The 26,878-nt window shown below is 37.0% G+C and overlaps 1 protein-coding gene across 2 annotated transcripts; it reads left to right on the top strand.

Annotated features, from left to right (window-relative positions):
* The first annotated feature begins 727 nt into the window (after window positions 1-727).
* On the top strand, window positions 728-25,207 carry LOC150095420 (uncharacterized). Of its 2 annotated transcripts, none has more exons than XM_090410446.1 (2): window positions 728-913; window positions 23,696-25,207. In XM_090410446.1, exon 2 carries the CDS (start codon window positions 23,898-23,900, stop codon window positions 24,891-24,893), a length of 996 nt encoding a protein of 331 aa, XP_090266572.1. In that variant the 5' UTR covers window positions 728-913; window positions 23,696-23,897; the 3' UTR covers window positions 24,894-25,207. The 2 variants fall into 2 exon arrangements, with proteins under 2 accessions (XP_090266572.1, XP_090266573.1); XM_090410447.1 differs by lacking the exon at window positions 728-913 and adding an exon at window positions 1,147-1,420.
* The last annotated feature ends 1,671 nt before the right edge of the window (window positions 25,208-26,878 follow it).

The following is a 26,878-nucleotide window of genomic DNA, read 5'->3' as shown; positions in this document are numbered from 1 at the left end:
TTTTTTTTTATCCCATAAAACTCTAGAAAATCGACCGTAGGATTCATACTATTTTTAGACAATAAAAGATAGTGTTAAGATTAGAGACACAAGATGTCCTCACTTGCCAGTCGCCTTTCACCGAATTTCATGTATAATTAGTGATTGTCTTGGGCCAGTTGTCTGTGATTGTCTACTTGCAGAGATTGAACTTATCCCTCAGTCTCCAAATGTTAGATAGAACTAAAACGCCCTCGCCTACTCCTTATAAGGGAATAAAATCTGTTAGTTGATTGATTTTTTTTTTTTTTTTGCTGAACTTTGATTTTTACCCTCGCAATTCCATGTCGTTAGAGGTCTGCCTCACTCTCTTCACTGGATGCCCTTTAAAATCATTCATAGTGTTAGGCCAGCTATCTTTGATTGCCCAAGGTTCTTAAATTGTCTGCATCTCATAGATAGGGTTAAAATGGCATTCTAATCCCTTTGTGGAATAAAAAGCTTTAGGGAGATTAATAATACATAATCATTTTAAATATTATTTTCTCACCATATGTTAATATTTCAACTTTACGAAGAAAGTGGTAAACAAATATTAAGTAATAGCAACACGATTCTGCTGTTATTTGAAGAATTTGTGCGGAGGGATTTTTTTTTTTTTTTTGGCCCAGATCATGTTACTTTAAATAATCTCCTTCTGTCTTCTCATGTGGAATGATATCCTTAATAATTTTGATTATACAAAATCGTCATTATGAAATTTCTCTATTCATCCCCAGTAAATCAAGAAAATTCTTGTAATTAACGAGAATTTTTTTGATTTACCCCAAAAATAATGAAAATTTCGTAATTACCATGAATTTCATTATTTTTGCACAAGAGGGAGGGCAGTCAACCATAGACGAAAAGAAGTATTTCCTGAAATTAAATAAAAGTATGTATTAAACTATATTATAAAAGAAATAATCAGTTACGAAAAAAATAATAAAGCAAAATAATTTTCAGTACAAAATGTTAAGGAAATGAGCAATGGGATATAAACTTTAAAAGTGATAATGCGGTGTCAAAGAACGTTTTAAATCATGAAAATAAGCACCCTATCGAGATGTATTTTTTTTTTTTAAATGTTTGATTTAAATATAATATATGAATGTATTATGGAAACAAATAGTCAGAGTATGTTATTGATGATTTTGGTAGCGACAATGTTGAATAGTCTATTGAATGGTTTGCGTAATTCCAAAAACTTTATCTAATTGTTTTTGTAAATTTCAACAGCAAGTATAACCTTTTAGTGAAGTCGAAACAACAACCGAGACCTTGGCACGTAAGACTTATTTTCTGTAACACAGTGAATTGAAAATGTGCCTCTAATTTTGAAAACACTTGAGTTTGGTTTTCATCACCCGAGAAATCTGCCCTTTTTCTTCCCCCCATTAAGGTAAGTTACGGTCGTATTCTTGAATGGCAGTGTTTCTGCCCCCAATCGGAAAACTTCCTTAACAGACAAAATTAGTAGATTCTTTAACTAAATTGAATAAGTACTGTGAGAAGTTTTTCATTAAGTTAGTAATAAAAAGACACAAATCATGAAAATAACAAGAATATGAAAAACATAAACTGCACTTTCAATCGCGAATTTATAGAATGTAAAACACTTAAAAAATTGCACCCATTAGGCACTGTTCTTAGGTGAGATGTCTAATATTCAGATAGACAGTAGAATAAACAAAGTCATGATGGACAAGCCAGTTGAATGAACTTTTATGGTCAAAACACTAAACTAGCAGTACAGTTTTAACCATTTTTAACATATTTTTATTGCATAGGTACCTTCACGAAGTCCAACACATAATAATGGAAGACCCAAGATATCCACACAGTATCTGTTATACTTCTCTGCAAACTCATTGACAAACACAGCACTCATAATAGACTAACCATGCCAAACTGGTCTGAGGTTTTTCATTCTCCACAAAACAGGTAATCTTGCCAGGACAGCACTCAATTTACAAACATAATCCATTGGCCTTGTAGCATTAGTTGCTTTGGCCATAAATCCAAAACAACCAACTAGCCAATTCCTGAAATATTTCCTCTCCATCAATCCTATAAAATCCCATTTAGTAACTTAAATGTTTCTATCGCATATCCCATCTTTTCTGCCTGTCAGCAAACTTTTGCAAGCAAGAAACTTCCAAAGTATCATAGGGAATATTCCACAAAACGACACATTCACCATCTTTGTTACCCCCACTGTGGATTCTCTCAACCACTTCATCCTCAAGAAATCCAGGTGACTAGATCTAAGCACAGTAAACAGATGTGGCCATATAAGGCCTTATTTTCTCTGCTTGTTAGTGTGTTCTTCAACAATCAATTAATCTTGTGAGCTGAGCTACCTTGGCATTCTAAACTTCAAACTCCATCTCCCAACTTCCCCAGAACCCTAGCTTTATCAGTTTCCTGGAGTGGAGTTTTATCCATTTGGTACACAGCTTTAATTTTTTAATCTCAAAATGCATAACTTTACACTTTTCCACATTAAACTGGCACCCATTATCTTTTCCTTATATCAGTGTTTCTCAAAGTGTGATATGCCTACCCCTGGGGGGGGGGGTATGCAAAAGGTCTTCAGGGGGTACATGACAATTTTCGGCTATGCATCATTATTACATGGAATCATTACTAAGAAAAAAAGAATTATTTTAAACATATATATATTTCTCAATAAATTATATGTTATGTATGAATTCTACTCAAATTGTGAGTTACTATCGCCACGATGTTCATGTCCTGGCGATAGTAACTCGTTCCCTTCGGTAAACAACATGCCCTCCCCAACAGCAGCACTATACTGAAGATGCAAGAAAAACAAGTAGTTTTATTGTATCACTGAATAATGCAGAGATACATTTGCAGTCTGTGTAATATATTTCTCAACAAATAGTGCAATTAGAGACAACTGGGATAAAAAGCACTAACTAATGAATCACATGTCCCCTCCAACAGAAACTGCTGTATAGACTCGAGCAAAACCATATGTTGCACCGGCAACAGATAGTTTTGCTTGACACTACCCCATCGTGAACATGTTAAAACTAAGAAATATATAGTGAATGTGTTTCAGATGTTATGGAATTCGGTTGAAGAGAATTAGCATTTCAATTCAACTGTTGGCTTGCTTTTGTCTTTGGTTCGTGCGATCTTTTGTTAATACTGCATCAATCATATACACTTCTTTATAGCTGCTCTATCTCTACTGGCCTACCACTGCTGTCTGTTTCGCGCTCTGCTTTTACTTCTCATTAGTCATTTGTGAAGGATTGTTCATTATGTATCTCAAGTCTTGTAAATTACTGATAATTTTGGCTTGATATAATGGGAAAGAAGATGAAGCTATTTGGGTAGATGACTTTGATGATGCACACAAGGAAACTGTTCTCGATGCCAAAAGTAGTGATAGCGAATAGGAGTTTCTTGGTAAGTTGCACCATTTTCAGTTTTTTTTTCTACAACTTTAGTTTCCGAAAATTCCCGCACATATCTTGCACCACGATTTTTTAGCTTTAATTTGGTAAAAAGTACGAGTTATATTTGATAATTTTTTTAGCCTTGGTAATTTTTTTAGCTTTCAAATTCTTAAGTATGGATCATTGGTTAAAGACTGGATTTATAAAACGTACAAAAGAGAGCAATATAGCAAATACAGGTAGCTGTAATCAACAAAAAAACGTTGATATTGTATCTGGATCAAATGAAATTGATAAGGGTATGTCGTCTGACATATCTAGAGATCCAACTAGGAAGAAGATGAAAAATCTTTGTAAGTATGATATGAATTAAATGTGGATTTTCATGGATGGGAAATGAAGAGGAACCTATTCCAAATTTAGTTCTATTAAAAATAAATCATGTTTTTTTGTTTACAGGAAGAACATATGAATTTAAATAAAATAGACATTTACAATGAAATATATTTTATTTATTTATTTATTATTTTGATAAGGGGGTACTTGGTAATAATGAAAATTTAAGAAGGGGTACGTGGATATCTGAAGTTTGAGAAACACTGCCTTATATTATTAGCCTATTTAAATCACCCTGCAAGCTCTCTACATTGCCTTAATTAACTATGGCACTACCCAACTTTCTCCTGAATATTTCCCATGAATTTTTTCCTTCAAACTACTTCCTATATCATGTGTACAAATTAAACAGTAATGGTCAAAGTCTTGTGTTGTGGCATCACCAGCTTTCTTCTGGATTTTCTTTTCAATATTGTACTCTCGGTATTTATTTGCAAAATCCAGCAGCATTATTGTGTACTCATTCCCTTTAATCCAACTTAGTCATCACCTATTATAAAAATGTAAATTACTAAGGCATCACCTGCCCTTCACAGAGGGATGCTGTTTCCCCATACAGTATCATATTTTTATCTACCCAATCTTTCATTTGCTCTTTTACCAGCTTTTGCAGTACTTTTACTACCACTTCTTAGGTACTGGTCTGGTCTGTAATTTGTTACCATAGTATTAGAGCCTCCCTTATATAAAGGAATTATTTTGTCCTCCTTCCACTCCCTTGGGAGTTTATCAGAGATGAGACTTAAGGTAAATTACAGACCAGACCAGTACCTAAGAAGTGGTAGTAAAAGTACTGCTATATTTGTATTGAGATTCTGGAAGTATCCTAAGTACTTCCAATTCATCAGCTGCTATTCTCACTTGAATTATAAACACTTGCAGAGTGGTCAGTAATTTTGTCTAATTCTGTCACATTACTATCATCAGGTTAAGGTTATCGTTCCATAGTCATGCTTCCTTTAACTTGACACATAGCTGAAGAACCCTTAGGATTTCCTTTGGCCTGATCAGCAAATTTCTTCTCATAATTTGATTTTTCTTTCTTGCCTTAGCCTTGTACTGAGGACTGTTGTGACTAGACAAGCACTACTTTGTTTCCCCTAAATTCAAAAAACATTTAAAATAAAATAAATAAATAAACAATAAAAACTGTGTTTTTATGGCTGAGATATTATTGTGTCAGTTTTTGCCACTCTCCAAACTTGATGCTCCTAGGCATTGCCTTAGATTCTGACAAATTATATCAGCTATGCTTTTACTTGTCATGAGCTTGCTGATCACCTTTCTCCCTATATATATATTTTTTTATTATTATTATTATTACGGGCAACTCCAGGGAGTCATTAGACTCATCGAGGGAGGCCCCAAATCATTTTCATCACAACTATTCGACATTCATACAGTATCTATCATACCTCGCCTTAAACTCATTCACTGTCACAGCATCCACCACAGACTCAGGGAGCGCATTCCACTCATTCACTACTCTAAAAGTAAAGAACCCAGCTCTAACACCTTTACTAACCACACTTTTGCCCAGTTTCCATGGATGTCCCCTAGTCCTCCCACAACCAGCCCTGTTCTCAAAAATATCTTCTGAATTAATTTTATAGAAACCCTTCAGTAATTTGAATGTCTCAATCATATCTCCCCTCCTCCGCCTATCAACCAATTTTTGCAACCCACAAATCTTCAACCTGTTCTCATACGGTTCATTCCACAGACCTGCTATCATCTTGGTCACTCGCCTCTGGATCCTCTCCACCTCCTCCCCATCAAGAAGAAACCTAGGTGACCAAATCTGAGCACAGTAGTCGAGATGAGGTCTTATCAAGGCTCGATACAGAGGAACAATAACCTGCTTGTCTCTGCTTGTCAACGTATTCTTCAGCAACCAAGTGATTTGATGAGCTGATTTGGCCACTTTTGCAATGTGTCCCCTAAATTTCAATTCCTTATCCACCAACACTCCTAAATCTCGTGCCTCATCAATTTCCTGGAGCACAGTTCCACCAATGCAGTAAACTGCCTCCAATCTTTTCACCCCAAAATGCATAACCTTACATTTTGCCACATTAAATTGACAACCATTCTCCCTAGCCCAGACCTCCAATCTATCCAAATCATCCTGCAAAATTTTGACGTCATCTGCATTCACTATTGCCCTACCCAACTTCGCATCATCTGCAAACAAATGAACTGTTCCTCTCAGATCCTTTCCTATATCATTTATGAACAAATTAAACAGCAGTGGTCCAAGAACAGATCCTTGTGGTACACCACTAGTCACAGGCCGTCTTGTGGACTCTACTCCTGAGTAAACCACTCTCTGATATCTCTCCGTCAACCACCCTCTTATCCATCTCACCAACCCTATGTCCATTCCCATATGCTGCAATTTACTGATTAGAATTCCATGTGGTATCCTGTCTTATTTATGACAGACATCCTGTCATCCTGTCTGCTTAATGATAATCACTTGTTCATTTGACTCTTACCTGATTTATTCTCTTAACCTTGGATATACAATTTGATATTGCTTTTTTCAGATATGTGATAACCATATTACATGCACTGCTATCATCCTTCCCTTGCAGATTCTTATGCAATGGCACCATACTTCCCCCCCCCCCCCCATCTTAAATGAAAATTCCACATTTTTGCAACCTCCCAAGTCAGGATTATATGATCAGGCACCAATTGGAGGCAATGTGGCCACCTTGGTTATGGACAGATCTTCACATCCTATGGAGAGATCCAATACTCTCAAATCCAAAGTCCCCCACAATCATATTCTGGTTTAAGTAAATTATCTCTCAGTTGGGTATATTATTGGTTGGATTAAAAATAAACCACTTGATGAGAATTTGGGAAAAATTAGGGAAGTGAAAAGATAGTATTAGGGACAGAAATGTATTAAAAACGAAATATGGAGCAAGAGGAAGACTAAAGTGTAGGTTGATTTAAGTAATTAAAAGTGCATTACAGGACCAAAATGTAAGACGTTTGACAAATGTGTGGTTCTGATGGGTAACAGATTAGATTGTTGATAGGAAGTCAATAATAATATAATCACGTTGCACTATAATAGTATGTTGTACTGTCCGACCACAGATACAAGACCTGCGTACCAAGAAGAGTCAGTTCATGTCGAAGGGAAGAAAGGAATAAAGCAATGTATGAATTTGTTACCATCATGCGAAATTATTTGCTTTATACGTAAAATTTTCCAACTGTTGTACAAGCAAAATAGTTACCACTTTAAAAACTAGAATTTTCATAAAAGAAGAGCGATTCCGATGTATAATAATAAACACTCATCCCATGAAACACATTGATTACCCTATTATCGGAATGGATTAGTCTTCCTGCCACCCACGGAAGTGTCGAGGGATTTCGCATCTGTGGTGGCGCAGTACATCTCTTGATGAAATACTGTGTATAGTGTCCTCTTATGAGCTCTGGGGCTCCATGGAGGTGTCACGTAATAATATTCTTATAAAAAGTAAATATATATATATATAGATATAGATATATAGATATACGTGTGTGTATATATATATATACTAGGGGGTGCTACATCCCCTCCCCCCAAGTTCCGGACTGGTAGGCCGGTTCTCCTTGAATTCTGATGACTCGACACTCAGGGCAGCCCTTGAGTTTAAAAACGTGACATACCAATGTGACATAAAAAGGCTTATCATTTTATATATATAGGGTAGATATAGATATTTATTTATTAATTATTATTAAGAGAGACCCCCAGGGACTCATCGAGGGAAGCCACATACTACACATACACCAGCTATCATACTTGTTTTTGAATTCATCCACACTGCTTGCACACATATACCATCCATAAATTTCATCAGCTGAAACCCTGTATGAAATCCTTTCCGAAATTTGTAAGTCTTAATCATATCATCTCTCTTTCTCCTGTTTGCTAGTGTCTGCAGTCTACAAATTCTCAATCTGTCTTCATAATCAGTAGTCCACAATCCTGATATCATTTTTAACACTCTCCTTTGCACTATCTCCATTGTATCAGAATTGCAATGGAAACCGGGGGACCAGACGTTCACACAATAATCCATGTGAGGTCTTATCAAGGCCTTGAAAAAAGGGACAATGACATTCTTATCTTTACTTAGCAAAGTTTGTTTCAGCATTGCAATTATCCTTTGGTTGTATTTGCAGTCTTTGCTACATGGTCCCTGAACATCAACTTTCTATCTGCTAATACTCCATGATCCCTGACCTAATCAGTTTCTTCTAGCATAATTCCACCAATATAATACTACATTGGATATCTAATCATGCCAAAGTGATAACTTTACGTTCACTGTGTTACGTCGTTGTTTTCTCTCTACTTTCTAAACTTGATATACCTGATTAATCTTTATTATCTTCTCTAATGTATAGCCTAACTTGATTCTATCCAGCGATATTCCCTTTTCAGATACTGACAAAATTTGTATTATGCTGTGCCAGCCAGTATCCTATAACAGGAATTAATTCAAGCTCAGGGAAATATTCCTAGACTCATTTGCATACACTCTAATATACACTTCACATACAGTTATATAGCTTTCGGTACTTTGCAGTCGTAACCTATAATCTATTCTTAAATATATATACCCAAATTCTTCCTGCCATGATTCTAATTTCATAAGTGGTAATTTGATATCTCAAATTCAGGCATCACTCAGGCATATGCAATAAAACATGTTTATTGGAACTAAAAGACAATTACAACTAAATTGAATCAAAATACTAAAACATCTAAATCTCATGCTAAGATAGATAAACAATTCAAAATTAATCAAATTCACTTAGACAGATCAAAATATTAATCATACAAGATTAGAGTGGAAAGCAGTGACAATATCACATTAATTTAAGATCCTCTCATGCATGCTATTCATAAAGTACATATTATACAACTTGTTGCTTTCTCAATTAAGGTTATCTACCAAATAAAATACATTTATCCTTCAGTCACATTCAATTGGAGATTCATTCCTGACAATTCCTTGTCCAACAGAACTTGCTGTTTGAAATACGAAATCTTATCAAAGTTCTCTAAAGGATTGTCCACATTACTTAATCAAAACACAAATTTCTATCACTTCCGTAACATATAACAAAGATCTCTACATTACCCAGTTCTTTCTGAAGGTCTATTAACTACCACGTGTTGTTCTGGTCATCCTTCGATTGGCTATCTCAGTGCCTGGCTTTGTGGCTACATCGTCCTTTCTTCTGCTGCTGAACATGAACTAGTTTCTGCCGTGACTAAGGGCTATCTCTGCTCCTTACAATGGGACATCCAGCGACTGGCATGATTCGCGTATGGCTCCACGTGGAATCTTCTCCAGCATAAGCAGGAAAGCGGCCCGCTGTCCAACATCAAGAATCCTCGAGATGAAAATTCGGAAAAAGGCCTTGCAATATGGCGCACATTGCCTTATATTCTGTGTTCAAGCGCCCTCTTTTTGCTGTATCCTTTTCTGCACGACCCTTTACTTTTAATGCCCTTAAGTTGATCCTTTACTCTCCCTTTTGCTGTTAGGTGCTGTCTTCGAGGAAGGTGCGCTTACGTCACTTTCCATGTAAGCTGTAGCCTTCGGCATTACGATCAATACGCGTGGTTCGGACACGACCTTTGAACTGTTACTCATTACCTGTCTGGTGACTTACATTATTTTAGATAGCTTAATAGGACACAAATTTAAGCTAATATTTCTTTTACATAGAATCACTAATTTGACATAATTCTCTAATTTAGTCTTCTGTTTGACAACAAATATTTCTAATACATTACACATATTAATGCACATTCTCATATAGGACAAACAAGGTCTTTCTTACTTTCTGCTGGTGTGCAGGTATTCTCTTAAATTAGTTAAATTACCCGTGTTAGATTCTGAATGAACAACTTCTTAGAAAATCCTCCATTCAGGATCTAACAACTGACATCCATTTTTTCATGCCCACAATTCCAGCCTATTCAAATCATTCTACAAGTACTGCATTACCCTACCTTTCTTTGCAAAACCAACAAATGTCACTACCAATGATGATTGCATTTCATTTGAAACTATACTACACAAACAAAAGTGTTTGTTATTTTTTTCTTTTTCTTTTTTTTTTAAGCTCACCTGTGAAAAGCTTAGCCTATAACATTGATATCATCAATACTTTTGGGTGAGCTGCGAGTTTGATAATCTAGGAAGCTTTACTCTAGATACCAAATGTGGAACTTTACCAGATAGATACCAAATGTGTTGGATGTCTAACAAGTGGTGGTCTCATTCTGTACAACGAAATTTATCTACCACTCATGTGTTAGATGAAAAATATTCCTTGATATGACTGTCCATTGAAATTTAAAATGTGACATTGATTGGAGAGTAGATAGCTAACCACTGTATTAACTAGGTTATCCTCTGGAATGTAGGAATGATTATTGAAGAAAAGTGGCTAAAAGGCTTCAACTTAGCATTGAACTTTAATATAACAAGCATTTTTAAAAATTGCTGTTTAGAAAATGAAAATCCCCATTTTTTAGGGACTTTTGCCATAGTATGTTTGCTGAAACTCCTAGTACCTTCAAATGGCATCTAGTTATTGTGCACTATTGTCATTTCTGTTTTCTGTTGCCTTATGATTTTTAGTGATTTAGAAATCTGTGTTACAAGCCTGAATCTTAACCAGAAACAATACATCTTCCTGAAAGACATTCCAAGAATTTTAATTCTTTGAATGTTGACTGCCTGTGTGGGGACACCTGTAACCCCCACTGGGCACGTTCCCTGGTGGCAGATTGGAGAATGCTCATCATAATTTACTATGAAGGGTAGGAGGAAAATAAAATATCCCCCGTGGACCAACAGGATAGCACTTCTCTCGTAGGCTGGTCTGGGGGCCTTAAGGTGACAGCCCCACCACCAGACTTGGGTGCTGAAGGCTAATCCCCTACACACCTTAAAATTTCTCCCATTCAAAGATATAACAAAGAGATAGCCGAACTGCCTAAATGGTTAATAACAAAGCGAGGAAAAAGGTACATGAGATATGGAACATGGAACATTAAAAGTCTGCATGGAAAAGAAAACAAATTAATAGATGAATTTAAAAAATCAAGATTAGATCTGCTAGCAGTCACAGAAACAAAAAGGAAAGGTCAAGGTTGCCAGAAAATGAAAGATGGACATATACTTTTCTATACAGGGGTAAACCCAAGAGAATGGGGGAAACAAGGGGTAGCTTGCATAATTAAACCAGATCTCAAAGAATATATTACTAAATGGCAACTAATAAATGAAAGGCTGTTGACAATCACTATTGATTTTAAATCAAATAACCAAGTATTCACTGTGATTGTTGCATATGGCCTAAACGATAATGCTAATAAAGAAATTAAAGATGAATTCTTTGAACTCTTACAAAAAACAATTGAAGAAGTTCAAGGGCATATTATACTACTAGGAGACCTTAATGGCCGGGTAGGGAATCAAGTAGAGGAGGAAACGAAACAAGTGTTGGGATCACAAGGAGAAATAACCCGGAATAATAATGGAGAAAGAATAATAAATCTTTGCCTTACAGATAATTTAGTAATAGCGAATACTATGTTCAAGCCTAAAGAAATCCATAAGTTTACTAGGGAAGAGCCCAATAGAAACGAAAAATCTATAATTGACTACGCCATCATAAGCAGATCGTACTGGAAGTATACAAAAAATTGCAAGAGTCTATAGAGGTCCTGAAATGGGCAGTGACCACTACTTATTAGTATTGGAAACAATCCATAAAATAAAAGTTGAAAAATGTAGAAAAACTAGCAAGGAAATAAATCTTAAGATAAAGAACTACAAACTAAAGAAAGAAGAAACGGCCATTGAGTATAAAAGTAAAATAGAAGAGAAGATGAAAGAAATAGAAAAAGAGATATATGAAGACCAAGATGTAGAAAGCCTATGGTACAGGTTCAAAACACTTCTAGAAACAAGCAAAGAAATCTGTGGTGTATCCTTAAATAATAAACAGAAGAAACATAAAACACCCTGGTGGACTGAAGAACTAAAAGAAAAAATTAAAAAGAAAAAGCAATTGTGGAAGAGATATATAACATCAAAGCTACAGGTTGATAGAGAAGCATACAACAACCAAAGAAATAAAGTTAAAACCTAATTATATGAAGAGCCAAAGGCTTCAATTTGGCAACATGAACTTATTTAAGTTAAGGGATATTACATCCCGTGTTGTTTCATAGCCGAATGAGAAACTCTAAGAGTTTCATGCCGAACATAGAAACTATATAAAGTTCGGCGATTCCAAGCATAAGCAAATACCTGGATAGCAACACCTGACCCATTTGGTAGTGCAACACTGAGGCAACTCATAGTAAGGGTGGAGCCTTACTTTGGCATGAAACTCTTTGAGTTTCTCATTCGGCTATGAAACAATATGGGATGTAATATCCTTTAACTTAAATAAGTTAAAATCTTAGTGAAAGAAGAGAAAAGAAAATGCTGGGAAGACTTCAGACATACTTTAGAACAAAATTTTAAAGGAAACCAAAAACTCTTCTATAATGTTTTAAGAAGAATGAGGTCAGAGAAAGAATGCCCCATAAAGTTTATCAAAAATTAGGATGGAAAGTTACTCACAAATTCCGAAGACATTATGGAAAGATTGAAACGGTACTTCCAACAATTATTGGAAGTTGCAGGACATGGAAAAAATAGAACCTTAAGAGCAAGATATGCAAGCAAAACAGAAGATCAAAGTGAGGAAATTCATGCAAACGAACTGTTAGCAGCAATAAATAAAATGAAACTGGGCAAATCAGCAGGTCATGACCAAATAACACCAAAAATGGTAAAGAATTTAGGAACAAAAGCCATAAAATTTCTTTTACCTATTCAATATCATATGGAAAAAGAAAATTATTCCCAAAGACTGGGAAATAGCAATAATAATCCCTATATTTAAGAAAGGATACAACCGTAAATGTGAAAACCATAGAGGAATTTCGCTTTTAAGCGTTCCAGGAAAATTGTATGCCTATATTTTAGAGGAGAGGCTCAGGAGCCAAATAGAGGATACACTGGACGAAATGCAAGGCTTTCGAAAAAATAGAAGCATGCAGGATCTTATCTTCAGTCTTAGACAAATATCAGAGAAAACATTGGAATATGGAAAAGAACTACATGCATGTTTTATAGATTTCGAAAAGGCCTTTGACCGAGTTCCCAGACACCTAATATGGCAAACATTAAAGAAAAACAAGATATAAGATAACTTAATAGCAGCCATACAAAGCCTCTACAAAAGTAACAGAATTTTATGTAAGAACCTGTAATAATAGATCAAAAGAATTTGAAACAAATGTAGGAGTGAGACAAGGCTGTATCCTCAGCCCTCTTATCTTCATCATAGTAATGGATGAAATTTTAAAAAGGCATGCCAAACAAAAACAAAAAAAATTCCACCTATGGTATTATTATTATTATTCAGGCCTCCATGGAGTCAAAAGACTCATCGTGGGAGGTCCTTTCTAAGAACATAAAGTCTGTCAAGACTCATCGAGGGAAGGCCCCTCCCCTAAGAAACACAAATTCTATCATGCCACTCCTTAAACTCATTGACCGTTCTTGCTCTCACCACTCCATCAGGCAATGCATTCCACGGTTCAACCACCCTCCATGCAAAGAAGCCACTCCTCACCCTTTTGCTCACAGTTTCCTTTCGTAACTTCCAGGGATGGCCTCTTGTCATCACTCCTTCCCGCTGTTCAACCAAGCAAAAGAACTCCCCAGTGTCGACCCTGTAACCACCTCTCAGCAGTTTAAAGGTCTCAATCACATCACCTCTCCTTCTTCTATCCACCAAACTCTGCAGTTCACATTCCCTCGCCCGATCCTCATAACCAAAATTGTACAGTCCTGAAACCATCTTTGTCATCCGTCTTTGTACCCTTTCCACAGTTAATTTATCCCCTTCAAATCCTGGGGACCAAATCTGAGAACAATAGTCTAAGTGTGGTCTGATCAGAGACTTATACAACGGAATGATAACCCTTTTATCTCTGCAGGTCAGTGTCCTTCTCATAATTGCAGCAATCCTCTGTGTTACCTTCACCACCTATGCAATATGTCCCCTAAATTTCAGGTTTCTATCAATCATCAACCCCAGATCTCTTGTCTCCCCTACTTCCTCCAGTATAACTCCTCCCATAGAGTGTGCAGCATACCATCGATGTTTCCCAAACCTCGAGATCTTACATTTTATTTTGCTGCATTAAACTGACAACCCCCCATTCATTTTCCCATCTATCTAGCTTATTAAAATCCTCTTGCAGAGCTACCACATCTGCACTATTACTAATAATCCTTCCCAACTTCGCATCATCCGCAAACAACTGAATATCCCCTTTGCAATCCACTGGCAATGTCATTGATATAAAGGTTAAACAATATAGGTCCTAGTACTGAACCCTGTGGGACCCCACTTGTAACTCTCTGCCTTCTTGAAACTGCTCCACCATACACAACTCTCTGATACCTATCAGACAGCCAATCCTGAATCCAGTTGACCAATCCGACATCCAAACCCATGTGCTGAAACTTAAATATCAGCTTATCATGTGGCACCCTGTCAAATGCCTTTGCTAAGTCTAAGAAAATTGCAGTATATGCCTTTCCCTCATCTAAAATTCTTGTAACTTTATTATAAAAGGCTAGTATATTGCTAAAACAAGAGCTCCCTTTCACAAATCCATGTTGACTCTCACAGATAACATTACTCTCATCTGCCCAATGCTGTATACGGTCCCTCACTACTATCTCCAAGATCTTAACAACTACTGATGACACACAAACTTACCTATAATTAGACACTTCCAGTCTGTTACCACCCTTATGCAATGGCACTATCTTACCTTCCTTCCATTCCCTGGGCACCTTTCCCACAGCGAGACTTTCATTGAAAAGCCAGGTTAAAGGCACTGTCAGTTCCCTAGCACATTCTCTCAAAACTCGTGGTGAGATACCATCCAGTCCCAAAGCTTTACTGACATCCATAGTACTCAGAATCTGAAACACACTCTCCTCTTATACCTCTAAACCTCGAACCTGCCCTATCCCTCTAGCATTAAAACTGACTCCTCTAGGATGAAATACTCCAATAAAGTGTTCATTTAACAATTCCACTATGTCCTCTGCATCAGTCACTCTATTCCAATTTTTATCCCACAATATCATTCTTCCAGTCATTTCTCCTCCTACTGGCCACATAGCTAAAAAATTCCTTAGGATTTTCTTTGGATCTTAGGGCCAATCTCCTCTCATATTCCAGTTTCGCTTTCCTTACCACACTAGTCACTCTTCTGGCCTGTGTCTTATATTCTTCATGCATCTTCTCTTCACTTGTCTCCTTATATCTCTTCCATAGCCTCTTTTTGGCATGCAATTCCTGTTTAATATTGTTTGTCAGTATATCACTGTATGCCTTGAGAGAATGTTCCAGTGAGTTAACTGGAACATTCTCTCTTTAACTACAATTAACTACATCTTTAACTTACCTCTTTAACATGAGTTTTGGATTTGCCCAAGTTTCAGAGGAGTGGAATGGGAGCAAAATTTGTTTGCTTCATAAAGGGGGGGGGATAAGACTAAGGCTTTGAATTACAGGCCAATCTGTTTGTCTGGAGTTGTGGTAAAGGTGTTAGAGAAGCTACTGAGGACTAGGATTCAGAATTGATGACAGCAACATTCTGTTTGAAGGACAGCATGGGTTTGCTAAAGGAAGTGTTTTAGCAATTTATTTACTTTAAGGTGACAGGTGCATTAAACAAAGAGGATGCATATACGGTGGTATATTTAGATTTTGCTAAGGTCTTTATTATTATTATTATTCCGGGCAACTCCAAGGAGTCGACAGACTCATTGAGTGAGGCCCTAACATCATGTCATGAACAACTATTCGACATTCACACAGTATCTATCATGCCTCTCCTTGAACTCATTCACGGTCGTAGCACCCACAACAGACTCTGGCAGCTTATTCCACTCATTCAACACTCTTCAAGTAAAAAACCTAGCTCTAACACCCCTGCTAACCACATTCTTGCCCAGCTTCCATGTATGGCCCCTAGTCCTCCCACCACCAGTCCTATTCTCAAAAATATCTTATAGAAACCATTCAGTAATTTGAATGTCTCAATCATATCACCCCTTTTCTGCCTATCGACCAATTTTTGCAACCCACAAATCTTCAACCTGTTCTCATAAGGTTCATTCCATAGACCTGCTATCATCTTGGTCACTCGTCTCTGGATCCTCTCCACCTCCTCCCCATCAAAAAGAAACCGTAGCGCCCATATCTGGGCACAGTAGTTTAGATGGGGTCTTATCAAGGCTCGATACAGAGGAACAATAACTTGTTTGTCTCTGCTTGTTCAAGTATTTTTCAGAAGCCAAGTGATTTGATGAGCTGATTTAGCCACTTTTGCAATGTGCCCCCTAAACTTCAATTCCCTATCCACCAACACTCCCAAATCCCTGGCCTCAATCTCCTGGAGTACGGTTCCACCAATGTGATATACTGCTGCTATTCTTTTCACCCCAAATTGCATAACCTTACACTTTGCCACATTAAATTGACATCCATTTTCCCTAGCCCAGTCCTCCAAATCATCCTGTAAAATTTTGACATCCTGTGCACTCACAATTGCTCTGCCCAACTTTGCATCATCAGCAAACAAGTGAACACTTCTTCTCAGATCCTTTCCTATATCATTGATGAACAAATTGAAACGTAGTGGTCCAAGAAGAGAGCCCTGTGGCACACCACTAGTTACAAGCCGTCGTTTGGACTCAACTCCTGAATAAACCACTCTGGTATCTCTCCATCAACCACCCTCCTATCCATCTCACCAACCCTATATTCATCCCCATCTGCTCCAGTTTACTGATTAGAGTCCCATGTGGTATCCTGTGAAAGGCCTTTGCAAGGTCCAGTAGAATCACTGTAAACCCATTACACTTATCCAGTTCAGCCATCACTGTGTTATAAAACGTGAGCAAGTTACTGAGGCATGATCTACCCTTACAAAACCATGTTGTCCCCCATACATTATCCCATTTTCATCTATCCAATCCTGTATTCTTTTCTTGACTAATTTCTCCAAGACCTTGACAATGATTCCTGATATGCTAATCGGTTGGTAATTTACAACAGCAGTCTTGGAACCTCCTTTATGCAGTGGCAGTCTTTCATAGATTACCACATGATAAGCAGGTAATTAAATTGGAATTGCATTGCAGATTAGTGCACTGGATTAGAAATTGACTGTCTGATAGGTGTCAGCAAGTTGTGTATTGGGGTTCAATATTGCAGAAGAGAAGTCACAAGTGGTATGCCCAAAGGGTCTGTTTTGGTACCACTGCTGTGTAATTTATATATAAATAATATTGGGAAGGACTTGAATGGTGAAATATAGTTATTTGCAGATGATGCAAAGTTGGGAAGAACTATGAGGAGTAGAATGGATGTTGCAGTCCTGCAAGAGGATTGAACAGACTTTCTGAATGAGCAAATGAATGTGGCTACCAGTTCAGTGTAGCAAAGTGTAATGTTTTGAAGTTTGGGAAGCACTGATAAGATACAGAGTATAAGAATGGTGGGGATATCTTAGAGGAGGTGAGGAATCTGAAGTGTTGGCAGAAAAGGACCTGAAATTTCGGGGACATTTTGCTAAAATTGTGAGGACAGCACAGCACATTATAGCAATGATGTGGAGAACACTGACAGGAGTAAGGATGTTATGATTCTGTTGTATAAGGCATTTATCAGACTGCATGCAAATTACTGTGCACATATTTGGTAACCTGGTTTTCAAAAGAATGAGTTGTTGGAAAGGGTTCAGAGATGATTGACTAAGGTGATTTCTAGTCTCTGGAATGTAGAGTACGAACACAGATTGAGGGAATGTAAATTACAGAGTGTAGTGGATAGAAGGATGTGTGTGTGGGGGGAACATGATCTAGACATTACTGGATTAATGTGGATCAGATTTTTCATAGAATGACTGGAGATGGGGAGAACAAAAGGATATCGTTGGAAGCTGTATAAGGAGAATATGAGCAAAGGGTGAGTAGATTTTTGGAATTGGAGAGTTGTGTGTAATTGGAATGCATTACCTAGAAGTGTGGTGCTTGTGGAGAACTTGAATGAATGCTTTTAAGTTATGGTATGATGACGTGTGTGTGTGTGAGATGGAGGACCTCCCACGATGAGTTGACTCCATGGATGTTTGATAATAATGGAAAGACCCTTCTACTAACCCGTTCTCACCATTGCATGAATGCTATGCTTATCAACTCATTTATGTCTTATAATCCTAACCAATCTGTCTAATACTTGAATCACAGCTGCGATTAGATCAGTAAGATACACTGAACTTTAGATTTTAAAGCTTTGCACTTAGCAACATTAAAATGGCACCCTGAATTATATGTCAAGACTTAAATTTTAAAGGTTAAATTTCTCTGGAAAGGAGTTAACATCCTTTCACATTATCTTTATATATATGAGTAGGGATCTGGAAAGTTTTGATAAACACCTAGAGCAAAATGATATTAAAGCAACTGATATAACCACAAGAAAGAACATACTAGTAGCAGAGTTATGAAGGTAACTTATGTTCTTATATCCTTGTATAAAAACATAAAACATGAAACATTACCTCTTATATCTCAGAACTTTCTAGACCCCCCCCCCCCTTCATAGCGCTTCTCATCTTTCATCATTCACAAACAACTGAATATTCTTCTTATTATTATTATTACTGTTATCCTCAATGAGTCCTTGGACTCCCTGGAGGTGTCTAATAATAATAATATTGGCTGCAGTACTTATTATACCTTTCCATAAACTCATTCACTGGCATAGTACTCACAGCTACCTCTGGCAATCCATTCCATTTAGTCACTACTCTCCAAACAAAAAAATTAGTCCTCATGCTGTTGCAATTTCCAAGGATGACCCCAGTCATCCTTGGAAATTGCATGATCCCTAAATGTCATGTATTGAAAAATTTCTTTTATATCAGTCTTGTAGAATCCTTTAGTAACTTATAAGATTTTATAATGTCTCCTCTTTTGCACCTATCAAATAAACTTCACAACACACACCTTTAATCTATCCTCATGAGGAGCATTCCACAGACCTGTGAGTAGTTGGCCACTTGTTTCTGAATCCACTCCACCATCTCCTCCTCCCCAAGAAACCCAGGTGACCAAATCTGTGCACAGTAAGCAAAACGTGCAGCCTTATAAAGAGGGATAATAACCTCCCTTTCTCTACCGGTGAGCATATTTCAACATCCATCTAATAATCCATTGACTATTTTGCCAGCTTTTGCAGTATATACCCTCTGAACCTCACCCCTCTGTCCACCATCACTCCACATCCCTAGCCTCATCAATTTCTTGGAATCCAGTAACATGAGTGTGATACACAGTATGTAATCTTTACATCCTGAAGTGCATAACCTTATGCTTTACCACTTTTCCCCCATAGCCAATTTATTTAAATCATCTTGCAGAATCTCTGTCAACTTTATTAACAGTTGGCCTCTGCAAACAACTGAATACTCCTTCTCAAATCATTCCCTATATCATCAATATCCAAATGAAACAGAAGTTGTCCTAGGTCTGACCACTAGGTCTGTATTCACATCAGCAGATGTTTTCTCCACCTCCTACCCCAATCCAATCCATGTTGCCAACTTCATTCCTATTTGCTCCAAATTATGTAGTAGTTATTTGTGTGGTACAGTTAGATTCCTTTCCAAAGTCTAGAAGTATCATGGTGTAACCATTTTCTTATCAAATTCATTTGACACTCTGTTATAGAATGTGAGTAATTTGCTAAGGCAAGATCTTCTGTTTAGAGAGCCATGCTCCCACCATAGGGTAACGCATTCCTATCTACCCATTTCTGAATTGCACTTTTAACCAGTATTACCTTAACCACCACTCCTGAGATACTAAGTGGTCTGTAATTTGCTTCTCCTATTTTGAAGTCTCTTTTATGTAACAGAATTATCTTGTTCTCTTTCCACTTGCTCAGAACCTTGTCAGTGCTGAGATTTATTATTATTATTATTACGGGCGACTCCAGGGAGTCCTTAGACTCATCGAGGTAGGACCTAAACATCGTGTCCACACAACTATACGACATTCTCACAGTGTCTATCATACCTTGCCTTGAACTCACTCACTGTCATAGCACCCACAACAGACTGGCAGCTTATTCCACTCATTTACCACTCTAAAAGTAAAGAACCCAGCTCTAACACCCTTGCTAACCACACTCTTTCCCAGCTTCCATAGATGTCCCCTAGTTCTCCTACCACCAGTCCTGATCTCAAAAATATCCTCTGAATTCATCCTATAGAAACCCTTTAGCAATTTGTATGTCTCAATCATATCTCCCCTTTTCCGCCTATCAACTAATTTCTGCAATCCACAAATCTTCAACCTGTTCTCATAAGGTTCATTCCATAGACCTGCTATCATCTTGGTCACTCGCCTCTGGATCCTCTCCACCTCCTCTCCATCAAGAAGAAACCTAGGTGACCAAATCTGGGCACGGTAGTTGAGATGAGGTCTTATCAAGACTCGGTACAGAGGCACAATAACTTGCTTGTCTCTGCTCATCAAAGTATTTTTCAACAACCAAGTGAGTCGATGAGCTGATTTAGCCACTTTTGCAATGTGCCCCCTAAACTTCATCTCCCTATCCACCAACAGAAGCTGTCCTAGGTCTGACCACTAGGCCTGTATTCACATCAGCAGATGTTTTCTCCACCTCCTACCCCAATCCATGTTGCCAACTTCATTTAACACTAAATTTAAGCAATTTAGATTAAATAGCTTGGTCGACACTGCCAGTTCACTTGCACTTTTTAATTCCTGTAATATACTGGTTATATCAATCAGAAATATTGATGTATTCACTTTGATATTTCTCAATATGCCAAGCACCTCCAGTTCATCTGCCTCAATTCTCACATCAGCAGCTGCAATATTTTCACCTGAATTATGCCCTTTTTCAAAGTTATACATAATGCCTCAACTATTTCTTCTGCTTTGTTACTTTCCTACCATCAGCATTGATTAAGTTTTTTATCCTTCCATAATCATTCTTCCTCTTACTCACTACATAGTGAAAAAATTCTTTTAGGATTTCATCCCCTTACCATGCTAGTCACCATTCTTGCCTGTGTTTTGTATTGCTCATGGGCATGCTGAAATTTCTTCAGTGTTTTCTCTCTTTTGTAGCACATGCTTTATGATATCACTCATCCATTTAACTTCCACTTAATATATCCTCTTGACACTGGGTAATCTGATATTGCTTCCCTCAAACAACCCTTTGCCATTTCCCATGCACTAATGACATTCTTCCCTTGTTTTGGCCAATGTCATGGCTCATACCATGGCACTGCTCCAACTTACCTCCTAAGTTTGTCATAATCACCAGTTTTGTGGTCCCACATATATCCCTTCTTAACTGAGTGATTCACATTTTAACAGTCTTCCAGGAAAAGACTGCATAGTCACTTTCCTCAGTAGGTGGCAGAGTAGCCTCCTTGATTATAGATACATCTTCTAATACTGTTATGAGATCTAGCACTCTCAAACCCCAATCTTCTCCATCACACGCTGTTGCAGATAATTATCCTGTAGTAACTGTTTTTCCATCTTGCTGTGTGTCCTTTTCTTCCCTTAATTTATGTTTCTGCAGTTGAAGACCCCATAATAATTACTCAGTCTGCTGAATTACTCTTGCTAATATCCTAATCTGTATTTCACCCCTTTCTCCAGCCTATAGCAGTCAAACAGTATACGATGTGCTGTTGCCTTGTATCACGTGAAATAGCCTTAAATGCATCTCCCTGATTCCTAAAATCCTGTGTAACCTCTTTCTTGCTAGTTGCATTTTTTTGGATATCATCAATAATACTCCTTCTTCTTAATACCTTTTCCTCTCTGTCCTTCTTGAAAATACAATACAGTGCTTTTACATTCTAATTCTATCCCTATATCATCTTCACTCAACCAAGTCTTCCCAGTGCTGATGATTTTTGGCCAAGTGAAACTGATGCCAAAAATTCCTCCGGATTCCTCCAAAACATCTTCCTCTAAAAACTCCTCCTGAACATCTGACAAACCACATGAAATATTGTTAACAAAAAAAAAAAAGTTAAACAGCATTCGCTCAAAAAAGAACCTTATGGCATGTCATTGGTTTCTTTCACTTTTCTTAATCTTTTATCTGTGCCAATGTCTCTCAAAGCATACACCATCTTGCCATGCAACAATCTATCAGATGCCTTCATGAACTCCAGAAATATCACTATTCTGATCTCCTTTATTCAGCATATTTGTCACTTTTTCAGAAAATGCAGGGAGAGTAGACTGCTAAAGCAAGACCTCTACAAACGCATGCTGACCATTATAGGGAATTTGTACATATCAACTTAATTTTTTGTTCCAGTCCTAACCAGTCTCTCCATCACAACTGTAGATACACAGACCAGCCTATAATTGGCCTCTCTCTCTCTCTCTTTCTATTGGCCTCACTCTGTGCAGTGGTACTATTTTGCTTTCCTCTGCAACCAATATTTCCATAGCTTTGAAAATATTGCAACACTTCCATTAAACAGCCAGGTCAAATACATAATCAACTACTTTTCATGTTTTTTAAAAATATATAGTGATACATAGTTGGATGATAATCCAACATCCACAGCATTATTGACATCAATAATGCTATTATCTGCTGCAACCATCAGTTTAAATTCTTTGTGACATGATATACAGCGAGTTTAATGACAACACCAACCAAATTTCATGGATAACTGGGAGGCTAGAATAATTGGCAGTTTGAATGAGCATTAACATTCAGATGATTCGTTCTTTTGCAGAATTACAGACATAACGTTATAATCAGTTGGATGTTTGATGGGGGTTCATTGTTAAGATCAGTAAAACTTCAAATAATGGACATTATGACAATAGAGCTTCAGATTTTTTTGATATTAGATAGGGGTTCAGTGTTCAGCTAATGCAGATAATGAATGATGGAACAGTTTATTTTCATATATTTGATCAGATTTGGAAAGGCAACCAGGATAAGGATATTTCAAAAAGGATGTCAGAAAATTGAATACCACATAAATAGCTGTAAATTAAAATATTTTTCAATCTAACATTGAGATTTTCATTCAGCTCATTTTGAATGAACTGTCCGGCAATATTTCATTCAGATACAAAGATAATATTTTTTTTTTTTTTTTTTTCATAACTTAATTTCTTTCACTTCACTTCCTTTAACAGTGGCAGAGATAAGAAGACTCAGTAATAAAAATGAGTTTTATATAACAATAGATTGTTATTGATATCTACTGAAATTGCAGATACTGCATGATGGCTATCATGGAGTAATGTAGGACTCTTTGTGAGTATGGAGATTGGGGGAGGGGAATTGTAAGCTAGTTAGTCAGCAGTGTAACTACTTCAGATTGTAAAACCATTTAATAGCAGAAGAATTTAGCTCCAAGTATAACTTGCAAAACTTTGAACATTCATAAAAATAAGTCCTTAATTCATAAGATAATTTCAGTAAAGGCATATATCTTTTCTTTGTTTGCTTTCAAGTTTTTCTTGTAGACAAATGCATCTTGTGCATAAATTTATTAATATAAAATATTTAAATTTGTTTTAATCCTTTTTATGCTGTTAATAAATGGTGATTCTTTATTGCAGGAGGAGGACCAGAAGTACTTGCTGAAATTTCCACAATCAAGAATTGCAGGAATAATACAAAACACCTAATTCATATGTGGCATTGTTTCATTGCTATTTAAATTTTGCAGCACAGTAATTATTACAATGAGTGTGGTCCACTTGTGGTGGTGAAGTTTTGCAAAGTTCAGAGTCAATTAATTAAATTTATACAAAACAAAGAATGATTGATTGTTCAAGTTCCACATTTTCTACAGGAAATTTATTAGAAGAAATATTCTCAGTTATCGATGAAAATCAAAATCATGACCAAACTGGACAGCAGGATAATGAAAATATTAGAAGGGCCTTACAGTTATTTTACAGGTGGAGGAATGAAACCAATAGTGATTATATGGAAAAACGGGATATTCAGAGTGGTATGAGTTATTCGTTATTTATGGCCTGTTTTCGAAAGAATATTAGTGATGTGAGTCTTGTATTTGATATTTTAAAGTTAATGGCTGAAGGTGAAGGTTGTGTCTGTTTTTTCATACAAGAGCAGTTATATCCTAGAAATAAATCATTTCATTCATTGGCAAGAAATGATGCTTCTAATACTGAGGTGATTTGGAGATCCTTAGCATATTTGCTTAGAATGGCAAACTTCAGTAAATTTATTGTTAATGACCAATATTTTGTTGATTTTTTTTGTCGTAAAACCACTGCATTTCATTTCTATCTGGCATATTCAGATGTTGTGCTACTATTACTAAGGAATGGAGCTAGTTTAATAGTAGATGGTGCAGTCCATGGTCCAGATGTCCATATGTGTAGGTTTATATTGCACTGTATGGAAAATGTCACATCAAATAAAGTGAATTCTCTTAAAGAGACAGAGATTGGAATTTTCCAGGACAGAGTCAAGTGTGCCCAGTTTGCTCTTCGTGTTACATCTCAGTTAACACTTAATTCATTGCAAACTGCCATTGATTACCAGGTTGCATTACAAAAAATTACAAGTCAGCCTATTTGGGAGTTCTCTGCAACACAGTTTCTTGATATGGTGTATCCTTGGTTGCCTTTACTAAAACACAGATGCATGAATCCGTGTGAGCTTACCCATCTCTGTCGACGGAAAATTAGAAATTGTCTTCATGAAAAGTGGATGCTTCCTGATGGTATTGAGAAACTTTCTCTTCCTCAAAATATTTGCAAGTATCTGGATCTTCAAGTTTAAGTATCCTTGGTCTGTTTTTAAATAATTATTCCAATGACCAATGAAGTTGAGCAGTTAAATTTATATCAGAAAATTTATCATACCACTAAACGCTTCTTTCCAGTGGATCTGCATAATAAAGAGAAATTGAAATGTAACATTTCATCATTTAAAATTTTTTATCATGAGTTAAGAGTATAAAATCTATCACTCATCAACAACTTCAATTATCAGTGAACTGTAGCTGTACAAGCTGGCAAAAACTTGTCAATACTACTGAATTTTGTATATGATATGTGAAATATATTTTTATTTTAAAACATGTTAAAAATGAATCATTGTTATAATTCACTGTTATGTCTTTTTTTTTTTTTTTCCCCACGGATACTTTTTCGTTCTGTTGTTAGAAACCTCCCAAAATTTTCTTCATTTTACTTCACAAATAAACTTTTTTTTTTCACATTTGATGTCCATAGATGCTGTATGGTCACTCCCGTACCTCACAGGATTTTGAGAGTGAAGTCTTCTGCTAGAATAAGTTGTAAGGTCTCAGATTCCCTTTCCACACAAAGTTTGTGGGACAATCACAAACATCCATGCCCATGGCAGGATTCAAACCCACAGCCTCTTGGCTGGAGAGTGGACTAACCAATTGGCCAACCAGGCTGGCAACAAATACACCACTTGGAAAAAATGTCAATACTTGGAGCATACTTTCCACAAGCATGCGATAGTGATCAGTGGGAATTTTGGACCATTGTTCCTGTAGGCATGTAATGAGGTCCTAAACTGTTCTGGGGCAGATGTCCCTTGACTTCATCTGACACTCTATTTCATCTCACAGATGTTCAATAGGGTTGAGATGGACTCTGTGGAGGCCAGTCAAGTGTGGCGACATTCATGTCCACAAACAACACATTTACAGCAGCAGCCTTATGACATGGTACATTGTCTTGCTGAAAGAGATCATTTTCAGTGGTCATTTCTGTAGAAATGCCACAAAGTGACCTCAGACCTCTGTGGTGTCACAGAAGTCTGAGGTCAAACCAAGAAAAACAGGACAATTCCATTGTCCTTCCACCTCAGAATTTCATAGTTGGGTTATGCACTCTGGTAAGAAACTTTCACCGGGCATCTACTTCATCCATGCCCGTCCATCTGCTGTAGAGGATGTAGCGTGATTCATTGCTCCATTACACAGCTTTCCAAGTTTCCATGTCCCACTATACACTCTCTTTATGCCACTGAAGACAATGCTGCATGTTAATTTATATAATGTGCTTGTATATTGCAGCCCTACCATGAACCCATGTTTGGAGCCTCAGTTCTGAATATTTTTGTACAGATTCATGTTGCAGTTGGTTCCTGGAACTGCATTCAAGGTGTGGTGTTGATCAACAAATGGCAGTTTTTACATATTATCCTTCATAGCACCCTACGGTCATGTTCAGTGAGTGTAGTGGGTTGTCCATGGTGGGTAGCACTTGCAGTTGACTCCTTGCGCTTCTATCTCAGTATGGAATCACTGATTATTGACATGGGATGGCCCAGTTTATCATTGATTTGCCAAATAGATAGGCCTGCAACATCTAATCACTATCTAATCACAATGCCTCTTTCAAACTGTCACTTCCCATCTCGCATCCTTACCCAGACGCAGTTGAACTGACTTGGGAGCATCATATTCCTCCAATTTATACTGCTACAAACACTACTTTTTACATGGCATGATGCACCTTGCTGATAGGAGGTGTCTCTTGACTTCTTTCCAAGCAGTGCATATACAGTCTTAGTTCCTAATTCAACAATGTTCATTCCCATTTTCAGTCTCCAAAACTTAGATTTCTTCATCTTCAATCACAGTTCATCTCAGTTTCCCCCGTTTACACATACTTCATGGCTTTAGTAGATTAGGGCAGAGAGTCTCCCTTCTATTAAATTCATTCACTGGCTTTGTTGCTCTTCTACTGCTACAACTTTCTGAGTATTTTGATTTCCTTCTTTAA

Source organism: Typopeltis vanoorti, chromosome 20 (assembly GCF_054136105.1).
Source record: "Typopeltis vanoorti isolate ZY-2024b chromosome 20, IOZ_Tvanoo_1.0, whole genome shotgun sequence".
Lineage (NCBI taxonomy): Eukaryota > Metazoa > Arthropoda > Arachnida > Uropygi > Thelyphonidae > Typopeltis > Typopeltis vanoorti.
The sequence above is the reverse complement of the archived record's forward strand: the minus strand, read 5'-3'. Positions and strand labels throughout refer to the sequence as shown.